General features: G+C 44.4%; 1 protein-coding gene across 16 annotated transcripts in view; it reads left to right on the forward strand.

The window, feature by feature from the left end:
* Window positions 1-623: 623 nt before the first annotated feature.
* ATXN2 (ataxin 2) overlaps window positions 624-21046 on the forward strand; it is a 51015-nt gene continuing 30592 nt past the window's right edge. For 6 of the 16 annotated variants that reach the window (XM_050318549.1, XM_050318551.1, XM_050318548.1 and 3 more), the window contains exons 1-7: window positions 626-865; window positions 7443-7479; window positions 9047-9106; window positions 9782-9853; window positions 10067-10217; window positions 17246-17370; window positions 18565-18656. In XM_050318549.1, the coding sequence (XP_050174506.1) occupies window positions 747-865; window positions 7443-7479; window positions 9047-9106; window positions 9782-9853; window positions 10067-10217; window positions 17246-17370; window positions 18565-18656 (656 nt within the window). In that variant the 5' untranslated portion in view covers window positions 626-746. Of the gene's footprint in view, window positions 866-7442; window positions 7480-9046; window positions 9107-9781; window positions 9854-10066; window positions 10218-17245; window positions 17371-18564; window positions 18657-21046 lie in introns of all 16 variants that reach the window. The other 10 variants (XM_050318564.1, XM_050318553.1, XM_050318555.1 and 7 more) reach the window with 3 other exon arrangements.

Consider the following 21046-nt stretch of genomic DNA (forward strand, 5'->3'; position numbering starts at 1 on the left):
CGCGGGGGCTCGGCCATTTTTCCTCCATTTCGTTGTCTCTCGCCGCCTGGTTTCTTTTGAACGATGCGCTGCGGGCCGAGCCCGCCGCCCTCCCACCGCCGCTCGCTGGGGCCCGGGGAGGGGCGAGCGCGGCCGGGCCGCGACAGGCCGCGGCCTGCGGGGCCGCAACGCGGGGATCGCGCCCACGGGGGCCGGGCCGGGAGGGGCGGTGGGACCCTCCGGGTGCCACGGGCGGGCTGTGCGGGCTGCGGGGGCCCCTCGGCACCGCCGGGGCCACCCGTGCAGGCCGGGCCGGGCGGGCGCTGCCGCCGTCCCGCGCCGCCGCCTCACGTGTCCCCCCTCCCTCCCCGCCCCTTCACCCGCCGCAGCACCGCCGCCGCGCCCTCCGACTTCCCGTAAAGAGTCCGCGCCGCCCGCCCGCCCCGAGCCCGCCCTGCACCTCCGCCCCCGCCCCGCAGCCTCCGCGGGGCAGTCCCGAGCCCGCGGGTGCGGCCGCCGCGCCCCCTCGGCCCCGCTGCTCCCTCAGACCGCGGCGCGCTCGGCCGCCGCCCGCCCCCACTCCATCCTCCCCCGCCTCCCCCGCGGATCCCTCCGCGCCGCGCTCCGCTCCCTCCGCCCCGCTCGCACTGTTTGGGAGCAACCGGCCGAGCCAGCGGCGCCCGGCCCCGCCAGCGCAGCGCGCACCGGCCGAGCGCACCCACAGCCCGGCGCGACCCCCGGCGCGACCCCTCCCCTCCTGCCTCGCCATGTCCCTCAAGCAAGCGGCGGCGGCGGCGCAGCCCGCCGGCAACAACCGCAAGCCCCCCGGCGGCGGCGGCGGCGGCCCCGGCCTCCCGTCAGCCGCGGGCAGGCAGAACATGGGCAGGTGGGTGCGCAGTGCCGCGGGACCGGCCCCGGCTCCCGCTGCGGCCCCGGCGCGGGCGCCGCTCGCCCGCCCCCGCCGCCCCCTACACCTCTCGCGCCCCGCACCGGCCTCTCCATGGGCGGCGGCGGTGCGGGCGGTGCGGGGGCGCGGGGCCCGCAGCATGGCGGGGCCGGGGCGGGGGCCGCGATGGCGGCAGGCGCGGCCCCGCCGAGGGGTTCCGCAGTGGCGGGGCGAGGCCGGGCCGCGGCCGGGTTGCCCTTCAGGCGCGGGGAGGGCACGGCGGGGGAGGCTCCGTGGCGGGGGCGCCGACGTGACCCGCCTGCCGAGGCGGCGCGGGGGAGCGGGGGGCGCGGGGCCCGCACGTGCCGGGGCCGGCGCGGGAAGGGCCGCGGGCGATGGCGGCGGGGCCGGGGGCGGCCCGGGCGGGGAAAAGGGGGCGGCGATCCGGGGCCCCGCGATGGCGGCGCGGCGCCCTCGGCTCACCCGGGGCGTGTGTGTGTGTGTGTGTATTTATTTATTTAAACATCTAGGAGGTATTGTTATTTGAAATTATTTTTTATTAGTAGTTTCTGTCGCTATCTCCGTTATTATTTTTATCGTTCTTATTTTCAATATCTCTTATGAATATTATTTATTTTTTTTAAATGGGAAGCGCAGTGAGATTCTCGCGGGAAGGCAGGCGAGGCCGCGCCGCTGGATGGTGGCTCCGAGGCCTCGCCTTCTCCCGGATTTTTGGGGCAGGGATCCTGCAGAGGATGAGCTCCCCCCCCTCTCCTCGCCTCCCCTCCCGCCCCGCGCTCGCTGCCCCTGGAAGATCCATCCCACTCCTTCCCATGGCATTACCTACACAAACCCACACCTATTTTCCTCTCCCTCAAATAATAAACTTGGTAGTGCCGTGAATTTTTTCCGGGGCTCTGGGGGTCGTAACAAACGATCAGAGCGGGACGGTAACAGTTCTGAAGGTCACAGTCACTCAGAGCAGTTTCATTTCGAGTTTTATTCGTCTTCCTCCTCAGCTGGGCGTTTATTCCCGCTCAGTTTTGGGCCCTGGCAACAAAACGGGAATTTTCAGTGGCCCCATTGTTGGACATCACTGGGAATGGGGTTTTACTTTGTTCCCAGCCCGTGGAACTGGAAGCAGAAGAGCTTTGGAAGGGTTGAAAAGGACAAAATAAATAACAACAACAATCCCTCGGCAGCTCAGGGCACCCACTCGGTGGGTTTTATGTGTGGCATTGGGTTGGATGTGATGCCTGCTGTGCTCTGTCCCTGCCAGCACGCAGTGGCACTGTAGAGGTTAACGTGAAGGGCAACAAAACCCACAGCTCATTTTTTTTTGGGAATTCAGTCTGATGGGGAGCACTTGCCCCCATAGATTTGGGCATTTGAACCTCAATTTCACTCCCGAGTTTAATCCCAAAGCCATTGGGTTTCTCCTACCAGTGTTGCCTTTTTAGTTTTGCTGGAGAAATCCCACCTCAGAACTCCTTAGGGAGTTCTAGTGGGGCTCCTGAACAACTGACATGTTCTCAGAGGTCTTCCCGCTCTTTTTTGTTAATTTTTCAAATTATTTCTGAATGGAGGGTCTGTAAAATCACAGCCCCATGAAACACCTTAAGAAAACTTTAACCTATTGCTTTCCTGAAGAGAATACCTGTCTTTTTGGGAATACAAATTCAAAGATGGTTCATTTCGCAAATCTGTCCTTGTAAATGAAAAGCTGAGTGGCTTTTCTGTTTGAAAAATCAAAATTCAGGTGGCCTGCATCTTCATATCAGTTTGATGCATTGTATTATTTAATAGAAACTTCAAACATCCCCAGTTTTTGCTGAGCTTTCCTCCCAGCAGCTCATTTCCCTGCAGCCCTAGCATTCCCTTTCTTACCTTAAATACAAAAAAATTTGATACTTTTCATGCCTAAGTTGCCTTTAAAAGCTTAGTTTGGGCTGAAAGCTCATGGGTAATTAGCTGTCCTGGGCCTAATTTTCTGCTGGGAGTTTAGAATTGGGCTGAGTTTTTGGTCCTTGCACCTCTGATCACGAGTGGAGGGTGTTGGTCTCCGTGGGTTCACAGTGATGGACATCTCTGCTTCATCCTGGCAAAGGGAAAACCTGATGTGAACAAACAAGGCACTCCAGTGGTTCTCATTATACTCTTAATTTTTCCCTTTACATAAGGGGAAGAAATCAGAAATTAAGGTGTCTTTAAGGTGTTCAAGAGAAAAAGAAGGATTAATACGTTTTTTATGAGGAGGCCCCAAGTGAAATGCTGGGTTTGCTGTGGCAGATGGGCTGAAGGGGAGATGCCAAGAGCACAAGGAACTGTAATTAGGGAAAGTGTGGACCTGGTTCCCAAACCTGCTCCCTGTGCTGCTCACAACGTTATCTAACATCTGCTTTTTGTGTCTGAGTTGAGTTCTGCCCTTATGCAAGCACAGGAGGGTTGGCTGCCCTCTGGTTGGAAGTTGTATCCATCCCAGCCTTCCTCCAAGCCCTTCATCCTTTTTTGTTATTAATTTTCCCCACTGTTATTTTGTCTGAAGGCAAAGACTCAGGTTTTGGTTACAATTGTGGCAGAAGGGATTTTTCATTTTGGTAACTTTCTTGCCTAGCTGGACTTGGGTGTCATTTGAGAAGACCCAAAATGACTACCCTTTAAAAATGGCTTTTCCCATTAAAAAAAGCTAAAACTGAAATAATCCCATGGATAAGTCTCAAAAACGAGCCATGCACGCTTTTTGCCGACATTTATTTTCTTTTTTTTTCCTTGACATCCTTTTTTATAAGCTTAAGTAAAAGGGCAGGAGAGGTGTCAATCCTGTTCAGACTGAAGGAATTGGGAATATTTGAGTGCCAAGGCACTGGCACATAATGGGAGTGACTGTTCTGGAAGGGCTGATCACACGTGCCATTCAGAGGGTTTCTGGTTTGTTCTCACATCTTTGTGTGGGTTTTAGTGCAACTGTGCAAAACTGCTGAGCAAAATGCCTGGGTAACCTGCAGGTCTCTTCCCTTATCCCTGGGAATGCACTTCAGCATGATATTATATCCCTGATTTTGAGTAACTTTTAATTTAACATCTGATTCACAGCCGTGCAGATGAAGAAGGTTCTGCAATGACTAAGCCCATCAACAGGTTACTGGTGTGCACTGGGTCAGATTGAAGGCAGGTTATTCCATATCCAGATGCTACAGAAGCTGTCATTTCTTGTGGAGACAGGGATTGACATTATTGATGTCAGTAGTGGGGGGAAAAACTACAGAAAACAAACCTGCAGGACTTGCATAATCTTAATTGACAGCTTCGATTCATTTGACTTCATACAGCCAAACACTGCACTGAAATAAAACCTTGTACTTCTGATTTTCTCCCTCAGAAGAAGAGCCTTCCCAGCTCTCTGCACTAAAATTCTCCAGAATATCCTGTAAATTTGCTTTCCAAGCTGCAGTAATATCAACCAGTGCTCCAGAAACATCCATTCACTCCTGAATTCAACACTCTTTGTAGCTGCACTTCTGCTCTAGGCATTAATTGCAGGGTGCTTGCATTTATTTCTTAGTCTGAAAATGAAGATGCTGCTGGAGAGAAAAGCTGAGACTTTCTTTCACATCCAGGACTTTGTTTCCCTTGCCTTACTTTTCACTTAACTGGGAAAATAGAAACGTGTGACGTTGTTTTGCTTATACAAATGCTCCACTTGGCATGTAAACACAGGGAGGAGGAGGGATGTGAGGAATAGGGTAGGAAATGCTCATAAAAATAGAAAAAAAAAATGTGCAAGTTGCTGCTGGGGAAAATTATTTGTTGTGCAGTGTTTGGGCCCTGCTGGAGACTTTTGACTCTTCAGGTGTCAGTGCTGGACTGGAGGAGTTGGCTGCTAAGTGTGGTTGCTTGGTGGTACTTTGTAGCTTCTGATCTTCTGTCTCTGCCACCCCAAAGCAAAGGGTTTCCAGGTTGGGTTTACCAAACTGCCCAGGTTTCCCTTTAACCACATTTCTGCAATGCAAAGTGCATTTTTTTAAATTTTTCTTTTTTATTATTTTCCATACTTGCTGTAATGAAAATGGGGTTTTAGGCAGCAGAGACAAATTACTGCTGACCCTTCTGGATTCCCCCCATTCTTAGTTTTACTCTCCTGTTCTAAATTATGTTAAACTTCTGGCAAAACCCACTTGCTTTCTGCTTTTGTAAAGGTTTTAAGTGTTTTTTTTTTTTCATTTGGTGCATCAAAGATGTGTCAAAGGGTAGTTTGAACTTGAGTCTTTGCCTATTGGAATACGAAACTCAAGTTGATGGGCTCAGCGTTAGGAGAAGACACAGTTCTGTCTCAATTGTTGAATTGGATTGGTGAATATCTTTATTTTTTTCGTCTTGGTGAGTGTCTTTCCTTCTTTTCCAATGGTTTGTGTTTAACACAAGCTGGAGAACATGAGGCCAGGTCTTTAAAGGGATACTTTAGATCAGGGGAACATAAAGAATTTCTGCAGGTACCTTAACCCTTGGCTGATGTAGAAGTTGGCACCTCTTGCCATCGTGGATGTGCACAGGCAGTTTGTTTCCTAGAGAAATGTGGGTAGGAACAGTAATTTTGGAAATGTGGTAAGAGATGGAAAATCCAGAACATTTGGGCTGATGTTTGGAGGGAACGCTCCAAACTTTCTGACCAGTCTGGCAACCCAGTTATTTAAGTTCTAAGAATACTTTGTCACTACAAATGGGATGGTTTCTATTGCAAAGACACCAAACTCTTTCCCTCTTGGCCATTTTTGTAGCTGATGGAGAAGGAGGATCTAAAACCCTTGAGGCCAACAGATGGAACTGGGGAAATCGGTTGACTTTGGCCAAGTTCCGTCAGCGACCGTGCTGGTTCCATCTTTGATTGTCATAGAAGGACAGGTCAGAACTGGACTGAACCTCTTATTTGGGGGTTCCTCAGCTGGTGAAAGGACTCTCAGAAACAGAGGGATCATTCCCCTGGATATTATGCAAAAAGGATATTCCAGGTTGCCATTTAACAAATGACAGGTTTAGGAAATGCTGAGAGTTCCTTGTCTCCAGAGCAAGCCCGAAGGTGTGAAGCTTCTGTGGACAGTTCGGGCTGGTGGTAGTTAAATAAAGGTTATTTGCATTAGAATTTGTTTTTTTTTCTGTAAGATTAATATTCTGCAGTATTCTGAAAATGCCTGCTGGACCCCCCAGATCTGCAGGTCCTGCCATCAGCAAACATCACCCATGTGGGGGATGCTCTGAGGCCACATTTTGTTGCAGAAACTTGTTTTCTTAAACGAGTGAGGTGATAGTTTAGTGGTTTGTCATTTTTTCTTCATTAAATCCTTTCATGGCTCTCTACTGGCCTTTATTTCTGCAGAATTTATTGGAGGGTTATTTATGCTCACTGGGAGAAGTTCCTTTGATTTCTTGACTGTCCCATGAGCCTTATTTTTAAGGGCATGTTATTTTGAGGGGTAGATTGGTGTTTTCAAAAGCAGTTGGGTGCAGTTGACATTCAGTGAAGGTGTTCAAGAGCTCTGAGCAACCTGGTCTAGTGGAAGATGTCCCTGCCCATGGCAGGGGCTTGGATTGAGATCACCTTTAAGGTCCTTTCCAACCCAAACCATCCTGAGATTCCATGACATTCAGCTGCATTTAGATTTCAGTGTTCTTTGGTTATTTTGAAACATGGGCATGATTCTTTGTATCTCTTCAACGAAATGGTTGTGCATCAGTAAGGTGGTTCTATTTTAAAAATTGATTTTTTTTTGTCAGTAGAAGACTTAATTTTGCCTCCCATTACGCTGGGCACTCCTGAAGTTGTTATATAAATCTAAATCAGAAGTATTTGAAACTGGGACTTCTTGGTACAAGGAAAGAATTTAGAATTAAGCCACACCAGTGGATCTGAAGAACTGGAGCTGTTGGGGACTTCCCAGCTGCAGGGATGTTTTGGGACTCAGCTGGCTGAGGTGGAGGGCACAGACTGACCCAGCTCAGTTTGCAGGGTATCCCGAGCATCCAGGTTAATGGAAAAGCTTTTGGAAGTGTTCTGAGTGCTGCACAGAGATTTGCATTGAAAGGAGTCAGTGTTTTTGGGGGATGGACAGACTTAATGACTTTATCTTGCTGGGCAGTTGGAAACAAGCCCTGTAGGTAGAGCCTTGCAGCCAGAGCTCCTCAGTTCTTAGGGTGGCCCTTCATCTGACACAGTGACAGGTTCAGAGCCTCAGAGAAGGGCCCTGTTCTAAGCAGGGATTGAGCCTGAACTGAGGGTTGGTTTTGTGTGCCAGTAAGGTTTGGAATTTGGAACAATGGCATAGGCTTGGTATTTTCTTCATTTTCTCCTTTAATTTATTGTAGGTGACCCCCTGCCTACTAAAGGCACTTGCTGGCAGGTCAGGAATTTGGAGGATGAACTCACTGGGCCTGTAATTGTCAGGTTCTGCTCTGTGGGAATGCTGGTTTCCTGAGCCCATTCTCAGCTCTGTATTAAGCTGGGGTTTGGAATTCTTACGTGGTAAGAAATGCAGCAGTTTGGGCAGTTGTTTTAATCACATCCCCTGTGTGTGTTTAATTCCAGAGGCCGCAGCAGTGGCAAAGGACCACCCCAGCCTACGGTAAGTGTGGGGTTTCTCCTCATTGTACCACTCCTGGTAGGAGGAAACAACTTAAGAGACAGAAGAATAGCAGATACTGGAATGTTCTCCCCGTATTTTTCCTTTGGATACTTTAAACTGAGATACAGTTTTCTAAAAAGTAGCATCTTGCATTCATTTAAGTCTCCTGGGAGGGTGAAGGGGGAAGGTTCACTTAAACTTTTGACTACACTTACATAAATATTCTGCATTTTCCTGCAATTCTGGTTGGAGATGTGAATACCATTTAGCTTAAGGCAGTGCTTTTTGAACTAGTTCCTATCTGGAGATTCTGACATTGGCTTGTCCCTTAAACAGGTTTAAGACAGCATTGAATTAAATATAAATATATAAATATAAAATAACTATAATAATACATAAACCTAAAAGATATATAACTATAAAATATAAAATATTTTGTTTGGCTTTACTATAAAATTGCTAACTCAGTATTCTCCTACCCCCAATGCTTTTAGTTACTCTCAAGGTTGAAGTATAGGTGTGGCTTGACTTGTGGAACATCATTTTATCAGAGCTAAAGATGTGGATCTTTGAACTGCACCAATCAAATATTTGCCCATTTGTTGTCGGCCTGGTTTTCAAAGATGGCTCATTTGGGGGAATGGAGCAGAAGTAGGAAGGTTTAAAAGGGCCACAGTTTAACTTACATTAATGTTTATTGAAGATATCAAGGCACTCAAGTGAAAATAAAGAAGCTTTGAGGGAGTCTGGTGAAAAAAAGGCCACATGCAAACACTGAGCATCACCCAGTGTTGCTCTTCTTGTGCTGAGCACAGGAGTGTCCTCAGAGGTGTCTCTGCAGCCCAGGGAAGTGGCTGGCACACAGCAGCAAGTGGATTAAGGAGCTGACAGTTGAAAAGATGTGTTGTCAGTGGAAAAGCTCAGAACGTGGTGAAGTCCCTGCTTGTTTCACAGGCACGGAGTTGACAGGGAGAGATACCAGAGGTTGCAACAAAGCACAGGCATCCTCACCAGAGAATGTGTCCTGCTGGTACCTGGTGAGCTCTCCCACTCAGGGAGATCCTGGTGCTGCAGTGAATTACTTTGCACTAATTTAATAACAGGGTTTGTAGCAGTTTGGCAGTCCACGATTTGATGACTTTGGCTCCTGTTAATGGGTGCAATCAGGGCTGGGAGATGAAAAGATGTGGTTCAGCAGCCTGAAAAGCACCTTTTCACTTCTGCAGCGCTTGGAGTGCCTTGCTCATGATGGTTCTTGAGGCAGAGAGGGATGTCAGAAAACAAAGCCCTGCTGACACCCCTCGAGTCTGTGCATGAGCCAGAGAATTTCAGTATTGAGTGACATCTCCTTATTTATTGAGTGGGATTTTTATCTTGTTTGGAAGGGTGTTAGATCTTTAGTTGGTCAGAACAATTAAATGTGCATTCTATGTATATTGCCTGAGTAAGACTTTGAACCAGTGTTTCTAGGAACTCATATAAAGGCCAGCATTGCTTTGGGTGCCCTGAATTTTAGAATTGTTGCAAGTTTTGCTCCTGTCTTCATGATTTCTTTCTTATTTTTCAGATTTCTTTCGATGGCATCTATGCAAACATGAGAATGGTTCACATACTCACATCAGTTGTTGTAAGTCTTTGTGTTTGGAAGTTCCTGTAGTGACAGAGAATTGTTAACTGGTCCAGCAGTTGTAATAGGATGGAGTGAATATTAAATTTTAGGCTCTTTCTGCCAAGATTGAACTTGATGTCAGTAATTCTGTATTTTTGACTGGGAGAGGTTCTGATTTGCAGAGGTACAGCAGATTTCTTAGGTGCACTGGTCATATTTTGAGTTTTCTGGGTTTGGAGGGGTTGTGGGTAAATAAAACGGGTCTGTGTGCAGGGATTGGAACCCTTTCTCCCACATTCCAAAGGAAGTCCTGACATGCCAGAATTAAATCCCACATCTCCTTGAGTCCAGGTTTAGCTTTTATCCTCCTTTGTACCCACACACATGCACAGATCTTGGTTTCCAACAAGAACTTCTTTCTGCTTTAACTGGTCAAGAGTCTTGTGAGAACCAAATCTGCTCCTGTGAGGATCTTTAAATCCCTCCAGAGCAGCCCATACACAGCCAGCTGTTTGCAGCTGCAGGGCACAGCAGTGCATCTAGAAAGTGGCAGGTGCTGGATGAGGAGATTTAACTGAAAATTGAGCTGGTTTTTTACACAATGTACTTACGTAAGGGATACGGGTTAAGGAAATCACTGAAGTGTCATTTGCCTCGTAGAAAGTTTTATTTTTCATTTTTCTTGCGTCCTAGGGATCCAAATGTGAAGTACAGGTGAAAAATGGTGGTATATATGAAGGAGTTTTTAAAACCTACAGTCCTAAGGTAATTTTTTAACATTTTGACTCTTATTTTCAAAGCTCCCGTTAATCAGTGTTTGATTAAAATGTGAATATTGTGTTTAATTAGAATGTTTACTACGAATCATTCCGACTGCTTGCACAAGCAGATTGTAAATGCCTGGTTTTTTTGCAAGTAGCTGAATTGACTGAGTGGCTGATGGTGCATTAATTCAGAGGCTTTCCGTGTGTCCCCCAGTGTGATTTGGTGGTTGATGCTGCTCATCGGAAAACTGCAGAGTCCAGTTTGGGGCCAAAACGTGAAGACATTCTGGAGAGTATCCTGTTCAAGTCTTCAGATTTTGTTATGGTGCATTTTAAGGATATGGATACCAATTATGCCAGAAGAGGTATATTTGTTTTTCAAATTGTTTGTTGTCATAAGATCATAAGTCAAGGTTTTTTTTTTTTTTTTCTAAGTAGGTGCTTCAGGATGCAAAAATTCAAGTTCATATTCTTAATGAGTGCAAAACTCCTGAAATCTCAGGTTTATCAAATATGTTTTAAATGGATTGCAGAACCTTTGTGAGGCCACTTGGCTTTGGTGTCTGGAAAGCAAAGCCTTGATGGTTTTACAAACCATTTTGTAGATTCTGGGGGAGGTCGATTTTTTGGGGGGTAAATATCTTTTTAAATTACTCTGTTAAATGTTATAGAAGAATCTATGAAGACACAAATTCTTTTTCAGGGTTGATTTAGATACAAAGCCTATATTGAGTTAACTTCTGTATCCAAACATGCATTCACAGAAATATTCTAAAAATACTACTGCAAACAGAGCTAAAAGATCTTTAAAAATCCTCAACTTGTGTTTTTAATTTCTGCTTTGCTACTTGTAGACTTGTAGGCTTTCCAAAATACAGAAGAACCTCGTGGGGTGGCAGGCAGGTCTTAAAATCTTGAAGACATGGCTTGAAACTGTCAAAATTAAATTATTTTACAGACAGTCAGGCAGTTTTCATACTCTGACTGTGTGACCTCCAAGCCCCTAATTATTTTTCTGGAACCTGAGAGTCTCAGAAGTCAGACAGCTCAATTCCTGTGCAGATTTCTCTCTTTTTGGGCAGCAAATTTGAAGGGATTTTATGCTTTTGTTGCTGATTTGCTGGGATAAGGAATAGAAGCAAATGCACAGCTTTGTGTGGGGGGTGGAATTGTGTATGTGTACATTTACAGGTTGATTAACAACTCTCTCTGGGAGCTCAGTGGTCATTGCAACATGTTTTATTCCCATTATCAGAGACTTAGGGATGTGTAGGGACAGAGGACATTTAATGAGATCTTTCTCTCCTCACCTTGTGTGGATGTTCTTGCCTGATTTAAAACTGAAGAGTGAGAGGTTTGGTGTTTTTTTTTTTCCAAGGAATTTTGCTTTCCCCAGGAGATGATGCATAATGTCAGAGCGAGTGTAGCATTGAAATGCAGATAGGTTCCAGGTTCTGGATGGGGCTTGGAATTTAAATCACACAAAGAGCTGTTTTCTAATGGGTCTGCTGTGAACTTCACTTTAATGTTAATGCAAACTGGGCTCTGCCTTATCCAATCTTTATGGATTTTGAGCAGACTGAAGGACAAATATGCTCCTGCTTCTAGGAATGGACGTTTTCTGGAAGAAAATGACTGCTCCAGGTTGAGCAGTCCCTCAGTTCACTTTATTAGGTGGAATATCTTGGAGTGTAAATCTCTTAAGTACTGGAGAGGAGAGTTGAAATAAAGCTGTAGAGACTTGGAGCAAGATAAACTGGGAGGCTGCAAAACTTGATAACTCATAGTGGGTAAATTAATCTGCTTTCCATTTTGTCTCAAAAACGTGTTATCTTGGAATGACACTTGAAAGTGGAACTCAGTCTCTGATCACACCTTCAAATTAGAGCAATGAGGGGCTTTCTGCTTCCTGGGTAATTAAATAAGCAAGGATTCAAAAGAATGGAAGTGCACACAGGAACTGCTGGCCTTCTGTTCATGTAAATAAACCCAAATCTTCATGGTCGTGGGTCAGATGAGCCTGGGATTCACAGTGAAAACTGAGTCTAAACTCCTGGGCTGAGGAGATGGTGCTCCTTGTCTTGGGAATGGTCACTGCCTGCTGCCCAAAGTGGGACAGGGACAAATACCTCTAAATTGTCTAACCCTCAGTGTTTTTTGGCTTTCACAGACAAGTAAGGAGACAATTTGGAAATATTTGATTGGAAAGGCTTTCTGTGCTTTAAAAATGTAGTCAAAGAAAGGGGCACTTCACAAGCTCTCTGTTGAGAGGCCTTCCTGGAGTAGGGGTTGTTGTCAGTCTCACCTGGAATAAGGTTTGTTGGGATCTCTGTAGTTTCTTACCCCTTAGGAGCCTGCAGGGCTTTTGGGGATCCCTTGAGCTAAACTAAATTTCTGCAGGAATTTGTGTTTTGGAAGTTTTAGTGCATCCAGGTTTCCCAGTGCAGTATCTGGAGTACTGTGGATTGTTATTGTGGCATTTGTTCTCTGCTGGGCTGGAGGAGTTTGGGCAAGAGAACTCCTGAAGGTGTTCACTGGGTTGAGTCACAAGTCAGGCAGTAGAGACTGGAAAAGGATTGGGAAAAAGCAGCAGGAAGAAAGGGAATGGGATGGAGAAGAGAGGAGAATACAGTTGTGTGTGAAGAACCATCCAGCAGAGCCTGCCAGGCAGCTCCCAGTGCTATCAGAGCTGTGCAGCTTTGGGGCAGGAGCTGATAACTCGTCCTGCAGCTGCATCAGAGTTCAGGGGAGGGAACAGCAGGCTTGGGGTGGGTGAGATGGGGAGCAGCACCAGTAGATTTGTGCCAAGCATGACACTGCACCTTCAGATGCACCACTGGAGAAAGAGTGGTGTCTGCCCAGATTGTAGAAATTGGAAGGGTTGAGAGACAAACTCCTAGGTCTTTGTGGACACAGGGGTGTTGTAGCAGTTACTGTTTAAAAAACAGATCTGTCCCCACTTCCCAGAGCTGCTATATTTGCAGCTCTGTCAGTCTGCACAGACCTTTCTGCTTGTGCAGATGCTTGTTAGGCTTCAGAAGGAATGGAAAGGCTCACCTGAGGTCTCTGTGGAGTTGAGGTTTGCTGCAGTACAGGCTGATGAATGACACATGCTTTGGAAAACTCAGGTGAAGTTGTGTTACACCCATCACCTCCTCCCAGCCTGTTCTGTCTGCCTTTAAACTGGGACTGACACCGAGTTCTGCCTGAGCTCTGCAAATCAGCTGCTCCAAACCCGCTCTGAGGTGCAAGTTGAAGTGCTGGGCTGTGCATTAACACGTCACATCTTTCTGCTTCGCCTGTGGAGTGCTGAGATCTCAGAGCTGCTGCCTGATCTGGTTTTCCAGAAGAAGCTTCCAAAGCAGTGTTTCCTGGAGCCCTGAACGCTGATAGTGCTGCTTTGCATATGATTCAAATTTCACTGAGGCTTTGGAGTTGCCTTCTTGGCTTCTCTTGAAAGACAAGACAATTCAAACATCATAACTACTGTTAAAGTAAAAGATTTCTACAATGTTTTTATTGGGTTTTGGCACCGTTGCTGCACTCTGAGAAAAAATATTACAAATGCAATGAAAAACAAGGCAGAAGAGAATTGGCTATTAAGGCTTTTCCTTGAATTAGCACTGCAAGTGGCATCCTTCCAGGGAAAGTGTTGCAAGGGGAATAGCAGTAGGCATCTCATGAACAAAGGAAGGAAATGTTGGCTCAGCAGAGCTGGTGGTAACTGGTTTTAATGTTTCAAATCACTAGTAAGTAGTTACAAAACAAATGAGAGTTTACTGTTGAAACCTTGAAGGTGAAAGCTCAGTTTACTTTGGGCCTTGCTTAGGCTTGATCAAAGCTTCAGCGTGAGCATCAACACCTTTGGCACCGATGGGTTCCGTGGCATCTGAACTGCAGACTTGCCCCTAATTGCATATTTTGTGCTTCACCATTAGTAGCTCAAAATATGTTTGTGGGAACAAGCACATTGGACACTGAAGTTAATTAAACCCTGACTCCTAATTGCTCTATTCTGCCACTTTTTTCTTTAAACTCATTTAATGGCACATACTTGGAGAATTTGCCCAAGCTGATTTTTCACAGAATGGATATTTTTAATTTGTGTTACTGTGATTTTTCTCTCGTCCTTGGGATTTTTTTTTTTCCAGTTACCAGGCTTTAAAACAAGAAGTGAGGTCCTTGATACCCAACTCCTTTCCTTAGAAATGTCACATTAAGCAGGTACAGAGGCAGGGGGGGCTAATTGAGTGTTACAGCTCCAGCCCTTTGTTTCACCAGGTTTTTGTTTGATCTTTAACTTGGCTTTTAACCGTGTAGAAAAGGGATTGATTAAAAATTTGGCCATGTCAAGGTGTCATGTGAATTGCTCCTTCAACAGCTCAGAGATAAGAGGCACCAGATAAGGGGAGGCTGAGCCTGGGCAGTGTCTTGTCTGTTATTACTCTGCCAGTCAGCACTTGGAGCAGCAGCTCATGTTTGAACTCTTACTTTACTAATAATCTTAAGAGCAGTGTTTTTGTTTTGGAAGCTGTTCTTTTTAACATACGTCCTCAATCCTGTGGCTCATTAATTTTGGTGGAGGCTTGTTTGACTTGCTGGGTTTTTAATCCTGGTCTCCCGTGTGTCTGCCTGGCTGTTTGTTCCAGGAAAATAGTGATCTGTGCCTCGAGGTACCGTTCTGCTACATTTAAACTTTGCCTGCATGCTCTGGAGACCATCCTGTCTGACTGGAGGTCTGCCTTTGTAGCTTGGATTTCTCCTAACTTTGGATTTTCTTTGAGCTGTGGAGGTTAAACTGGCGCAGTCTCGCTTGTGACTGTCATTCTGAAATGAGAAATGCAGAGCACTGAAGGTTCCTGTGCCCCATGATATGCTGGATTCCACTGGGAAGCTGAGCAGTGACTGTACAGATCTTACTCAGACCTGGAGCATTTGGTAGATAGTGGAGTTTTTGTTTTGACTCGTCGCTTTTCCCTCAGTTCATCTGTATCATTACAGTAACAGCACTGCTGGATGTTTATGTGGCGGTTTAAATAAGAAAATTAGTGGGTTGAGTAGATGTGTCTTGTTAGGCTGGTATTTTATTCACTGGATCCAAAATGGCACAGTTGTTTGCAGTTTGCCTGAAGGAATTTAATAGAAATTAAAGAAACAGCCCTGTGAAACACAGATTGTCTCCATTAGGCCTCCTAACTCATATTTATCTAATCTCAGTGGAGAAGAGTTCCCTCTACTCCCAGAGAGGTAGAAACAAAGTTCACAGTTTCCTAAGTGCCATAAGCAGCCTCCAACTTGCATTTGCTGTAAAATGTCCAATCTGAGAGGATCAGACGTGAAACACTGAATTAATGACGGGGCAGGAGCCAGCTCTGGTTTGTCTGGGTTAAAATAAAAGGTACATGCAGAGTTTCCAAATGAAAGAGCCTTAAAAATGTGCTTTTTAGCTACTACTTAACCGTGGATTGTAGCACTGTGTTACTGTGTAGTTTCAGGAGACATTTGAACATATAGTATATATTATATATTATATTTTCCAAGTTGTTTCTGTGAAGGGAAATGGAGAGATGTTTTCAAGTTGGAATAACTTAGAAATCTGTAGGTTATTTGGAGGGGTTTGGGTTCTTTTGTGAAGCAAAATGGAACTGTTAACAGTGAGAACATTGCTGAGGTTTTTTACTACGAAAATGATCTTTAGCAAGGTGGGAGATGTTTGATTAATTCTGTGAGAGGGACTCAGGAGTTCAGCTCTGCCTGAATTCAGCCATATAACAGAAAAAACTCCACCTGAATTTGTACCTGATGTCTTCCCAACTCCTCCTCTCTCCGTATCTGTTGTAGTTCCCTCAGAAACAGGTAATTTTTGGGCAGTCACTGTGTCTCTGCATCTTGCCTTTCATAACGCTTTTTGTTGCCATAATTTACACCAGAAACTTAATCCCTTTGTTTGTGCATGTGGGGCTTGGCAGGAGCACGTAGAGACTCTTGCAGTCAGTTGGTGATTTCTGGTGTCAGCCTGGCTTTTCAGCTCTTCTGGAGGGTTGAGGTGGCTGAAATTTGGGATCAGCACACAGGTAGGGCAGGGGCAGGTTTTGTTTCCTGTAAGCTCATTAACAATGTTTAATTGCCCCCCCCCACAGCTCTTTGTGCATGTGTTGAGGGAGCATTTCATGGATAGTGCTGGATGGTGTTAGACAGACTCAGCACAGTTAATTTTCATGCCAGATCATACCAATAAATGCAGAACTTCACTGTGAAATTGGGTAAAACAGGAATAATGAGCAGTGTCAGCAGCCTCTCTTTAGAACATCCTCAGTGATTGTGTAAAAGCTGTTACATCAGTGGCCAACTTCATATGTTGTGAATGCTTTTCATAAGAGCTTTAAAGTCCATTTTTCTTAGGAAGATTTTTAGATCTTGCCAAAAGTTAATTTAGGCCATGTTTTTCTGTGTCTGGCACTGCCTGGTGGTTTGATTCCAGCTTTTCTAAGGGTCTGAAATGTTTGCTCCTTATTTTATCAGTAAAGGATAATAGGAAATTCTAGATTGAAGACTTACTTAGATTAGGTTGATTTATTTATTTGTAAGCTTATAACAGGCTAATTTGATTTTTGAAAGTTCTACTTAAGGATGGCAGCTCTGAGATGTAGTTGCTTACAAATATAAAAGCTTGGCTTCCTTGAGGAGTGGCTTTAGATATTTTTATACAGCACTTTCAATATTCTGGTATTATTCCTTCTTAACTCTGGCTTGAATGAAACACAAACAATTTAAAAAAAATAGCTTGTGATCCTTTTTTTTTTAATGTTTTCATAATTTTTTAAACAATAGAGGAACCTTTCTGGTTATTTATTCTCATATGTTGATGGGAGCAAAAGGGAGAGAGTTCCTGAATATTTCTGTTGGTGTGTTGAGGAGTTGTGGAAATAAAAAAAAAAAACAGATATTTGAAGGGAAAATTGTATTTTGCCCATTCAGAGAATGGGTTTGGGTTCATGCTTTTTTGATATTTGCACAGTGTTTTAGTTTGCAGTTGTGTGGGCTGGTTGGAAAATTGTATTATACAAGCCTTGGGTTTTCTAGAGGAACAGGGATCCTCAGTCTTTTTTTTCTCTTTTTCTTTTCAAATATTCACATAGTTGGTATAAAATATTTTGAAATAACTAAAAATAATTCTGTTCTCTGATGTATTAGAAGTCGGTCTGGACTTCCCTAGTTATTTTAAATTTCAAGTAGGCACCTTTCTGATGTCCTGTGGAACACAGCAGCTGCAAGGAAAGTTAAATGATGATGATTGAGCCTGTGATCGAGCTGCTGTTTGGTTGTTCCTCAGATAAAAACCAGGGTACTTATCCAAGTGATTTCACCTCCATCCCTCCCTGCTCTGTTGCAGATGCTTTTACTGATTCAGCCATCAGTGCTAAAGTGAATGGAGAACACAAGGAAAAGGATCTGGAACCGTGGGATGGAGGAGAGAACACGGCGTCCGAGGAGCTCGAGGCGCTGGAGACAGATGTTGTGAGTGGTGCTTTTTTATGCCCCTTGAAAAGAAACCTTGAAAGAATTCCTTGATTTTAATCTAGTAATGAACTTTGGAGGAAAATCGCTGTCCTGCACCCTTGATGGTGGATGTTCAGTCTCTGCCAGCAGCTGCCACAGTAGTTTTAACCAATTTGAATAAGAAAAGCTGGATTTCAAATGCCACTCGTGGCAAATATTGACAAATGGCAGCTGCTGTGGTGAGGGACGTGTCGGGCTCAGGGACTGGCTGAAAGAGCAGCTTTTGTTCAGGCCTCCAAATTCAGCCATACACCAAAGTGATTGATGTTTAATCAGAGCATCCCTGCCTGACTGTCACTGCCTTTGGAAAGGATGGGGAGATCGTGCTCAGCTCAGTGTCCCTGGGCTCCACAGGGGGAAATAGATGGAAGTCTGACCAAGCACAGATACAATTTTAGTAGATTATGAACCATTAGATGAAGAGTGTGGCCTCCAATGCCATTGCTTTATATATCATAGCCAGCTTTTACTCAAGGGTGCATTATTTTAGCAAGGTAGTCAGATGGCAGTGTGTTAAACAATGCTGCTGATTAGAGGAGAATCTGCTCCTGTTACTGTGGAGCACATTTGGGTAGAAGAGTTCTCCTGTCAGTTTATTGGGATTTATTAGAATAGTCAGTACTGTCAGTGCTCTTATAAAATATTCAAAACATTTCTCGTGGTGCTTGGGTGCTGCAAAGGCAGTTTTACTGAAGGGGGGAGGTTGTGCAGATCAGCAGGAGTCTTGAGCCTGTGCTGTGTCTCAGGGAATTACATGAGTGCATCTCAAAAGTTGCAGCACTTGCCACAACAAGAGATGTTTCTAATCATCAGAAGTGTCAATTTGCACCTTTTTGGAAAAGGCAGAAAGACATTGAAGTGTTCATTTCATGCTAACCAGTGTTACTCTAGTATAGAGTGGGTATGTATTTAAAAAAAACACCTCAAAATCAACACAAATACACCCAAAAACTGACTTTTGAAGGTAAAAATCTGCATTTTACGAGCAAATTTCCATAAAGTAAATTGTGGCTTTATAACTTGGTTATCTGGACAGTGAATTCACAGGCCCAGGGAAAAAGGCAGAAGGTTTTAACTTCTGCCATCAACCCTTAATTTTAAGGGAATGTGTTTCCAGTGTCATTTTGAAAAACAAGCATCGTTTTCTTCTAGTCTAATGGATGGGATCCCAATGACATGTTTCGTTACAATGAAGAAAATTATGGTGTAGTATCAACTTATGACAGCAGTTTGTCTTCTTATACGTAAGTTCCAAAATATTTTGTTATTAGATTTGTATTTAATGTTCTCCCTGGTTTGACAGACTTTACATTCTGAAGCTAATTCTGCATAGTTTCTGAAGCTGTGCACTCAAATAACTGAAAAAGCAATGAATGAATAGTGCCTAAGAAACCTTGCCAGCCTTCTGTGAATAGTTTGATGTAGAAATCTTTATATATTCCCTTAAATGGGCACAGCTCACTCCCTTTGCAACGTTTGCTGAATTTAGGCATGTAATAATGCTTATTTATTCCAGGAATAGGGGGGAAAACTGGGAGTTTGTCTTTATGTAGCTGCTGTACCTATAGTTTTTGTTTAACCCAGCAGAGCAGTTTGACTAAATCCTAATTTTATTGAGACAATTGATCTGGAATGTGGAAAAGTTGCTGATAACCAAGGGAGGGGGTTGTGTGCTGGGGATGACTTGTTTAGCAGACTTGTCCAGCTCTAAACTAAAGTTTTAGTTACAGCATAATAACTGTAAATATAAATATAAATAACAGTCCTTATATATAATATAAATTATAAAATTTGAATATAAATAACCATATGAAAACTGGGATATAGAAGTAGTGTAAAGCCTGCTCTGGTTGCTCTGGCAGTGTGGATTTATTCCCAATAGTCTGCAGCTATAATGTTCACTGCAACTGCAACACAAATGGACTGCAGATGTTCAGCAGCCATTGTGAAATGTCTTTAGTGTTTCCCCACTCTTTTAACCCCCAAAGCAGCAACTTCTTTTTGAATATCAAGGAATGGCAGTGAATATTTTGATTTTTTTTTTTTTTGTGTGTGTGTGGTGCACTTTGTCTCCAGGTCTGTGGTTCAGCAGTTTGATTTTGCTGTTTGGTTCAGACAGACCTGTAACGTGGTGATAATCAAAGTGTCCTAATCGGCTTATGTTCGAATCCTGGGGAAGCTGTTCTTTCCTTCCCTCCACTGCTCTAAGTACTTTTTGTACTTTTGAACTTTAGTCTTGCATCTTTCTGCTCTCTGGATATTAACAGAAACAGATTAAAAAACATGAAGGTGGCTTTAAATTAATTCCATTTTTTTTTTCCCCCTAGTCAAGCAACTTGAAAGTGGGAAGCTCTTTTCCCGATTTTCCAACCCTGTGAAGAGCAGCAGTGTAGATAAATGCTTAGATGTGCAGCTGCAGGATTGTAAAGGATTTATTGTTTGATTGTTTTCTCTTCCTAGAGTTAAGCATTTAGCAGGTATAGTTTGTCAAACTGCATCAAGGTACAAGTTTGAGTTCGGTAAATGCATCTAGTCAGCTGCTTGTGTCATCACCAGGGTTCTGAACAATGTCATCGTGTCCATCCCCTTTCTCTCATCTCTCAGAAAACACAAAATCAGTCTTTGCCTGTTTAGGTTGCCATACATCCCTTCCTTTTTCTCAGTCACTTGAGATAAATGAGGATTGTTGGGTGTCCTCCTTCACTGTGTGCTCCCAACACGAGGTCAGTGAGCCCATGACCAGGTTTGTGATCGTGCAAACCTTATTAACCTGAAGGGTGAGGTTTTGATTTCATGTCCTTGCAGTTCCCATTGAGAAGGTCAGTGGATGTCTTGACTGACCAAAAATGTGCGTGTGGGGAAAAAAACTTGGGAGGCAGTGACCAAGTGCTGGCTTGGAATTTGGCAAAGCCACTTGTTTTCCTAGTTCTGCCACCAACACTTGAGTAATTTTGCATATATTATTACATACTTGGCTGGTATCTCCACCTACTTTCTTTGTTTTTCTTTTGTATATAATTCAAAAGATGAGCAGTAGTGATTATAGAATGCCCAGCAGAGCATGGGCCAAACCTCAATTGTGGTCTGTTGTTTTTATAGAGTTTATTCTAAAGCAAGGTTGGATGGAACACCTTTTTGCAGCTCAAAATCAGGGGAAAAGGGGTATTGTAAAACCTGACACTTGAACAAAAATTAGGACAGGTGAAAAAACAAGAAGGGTGGACAGGAGGAGGTGCCAGGTATGATCCCATCTCTAGTGATGTCTTTCAGTGCTCATTATGTTGAATTTTGACTTGATGGCTTTCCCAAGGGATGCTTTCTGCAATATGCCATTGCCTGCTGTAGAGGGATACATGGAATGAGTGGGTTTGGAGTCCTGGGACATGAGAAGTCATGGATTTCTGGTCCTATGCTCTGAACTGTTGCACTCATCTTTTCTGCAGTTATTCATAACAGGAAGAGCTGAAAATTCTATGGCTGGAATTACCAAAGGATTAAGGAAGTTACTCTCTAATTTCAGTAGGATTGTGTCTGCTGGCGATGTGTAAATAGCTAAAAAAATTCAAATTTGGGCTCTTGGAGTAACTTCCTATCCAGGCAACAGACTGATGCTTTTTATTCCTGATGTTCTCAA

This window comes from Myiozetetes cayanensis, unplaced genomic scaffold (genome assembly GCF_022539395.1).
Source record: "Myiozetetes cayanensis isolate MyiCay16 unplaced genomic scaffold, myiCay2020 scf21, whole genome shotgun sequence".
In the NCBI taxonomy this organism is placed as follows: domain Eukaryota; kingdom Metazoa; phylum Chordata; class Aves; order Passeriformes; family Tyrannidae; genus Myiozetetes; species Myiozetetes cayanensis.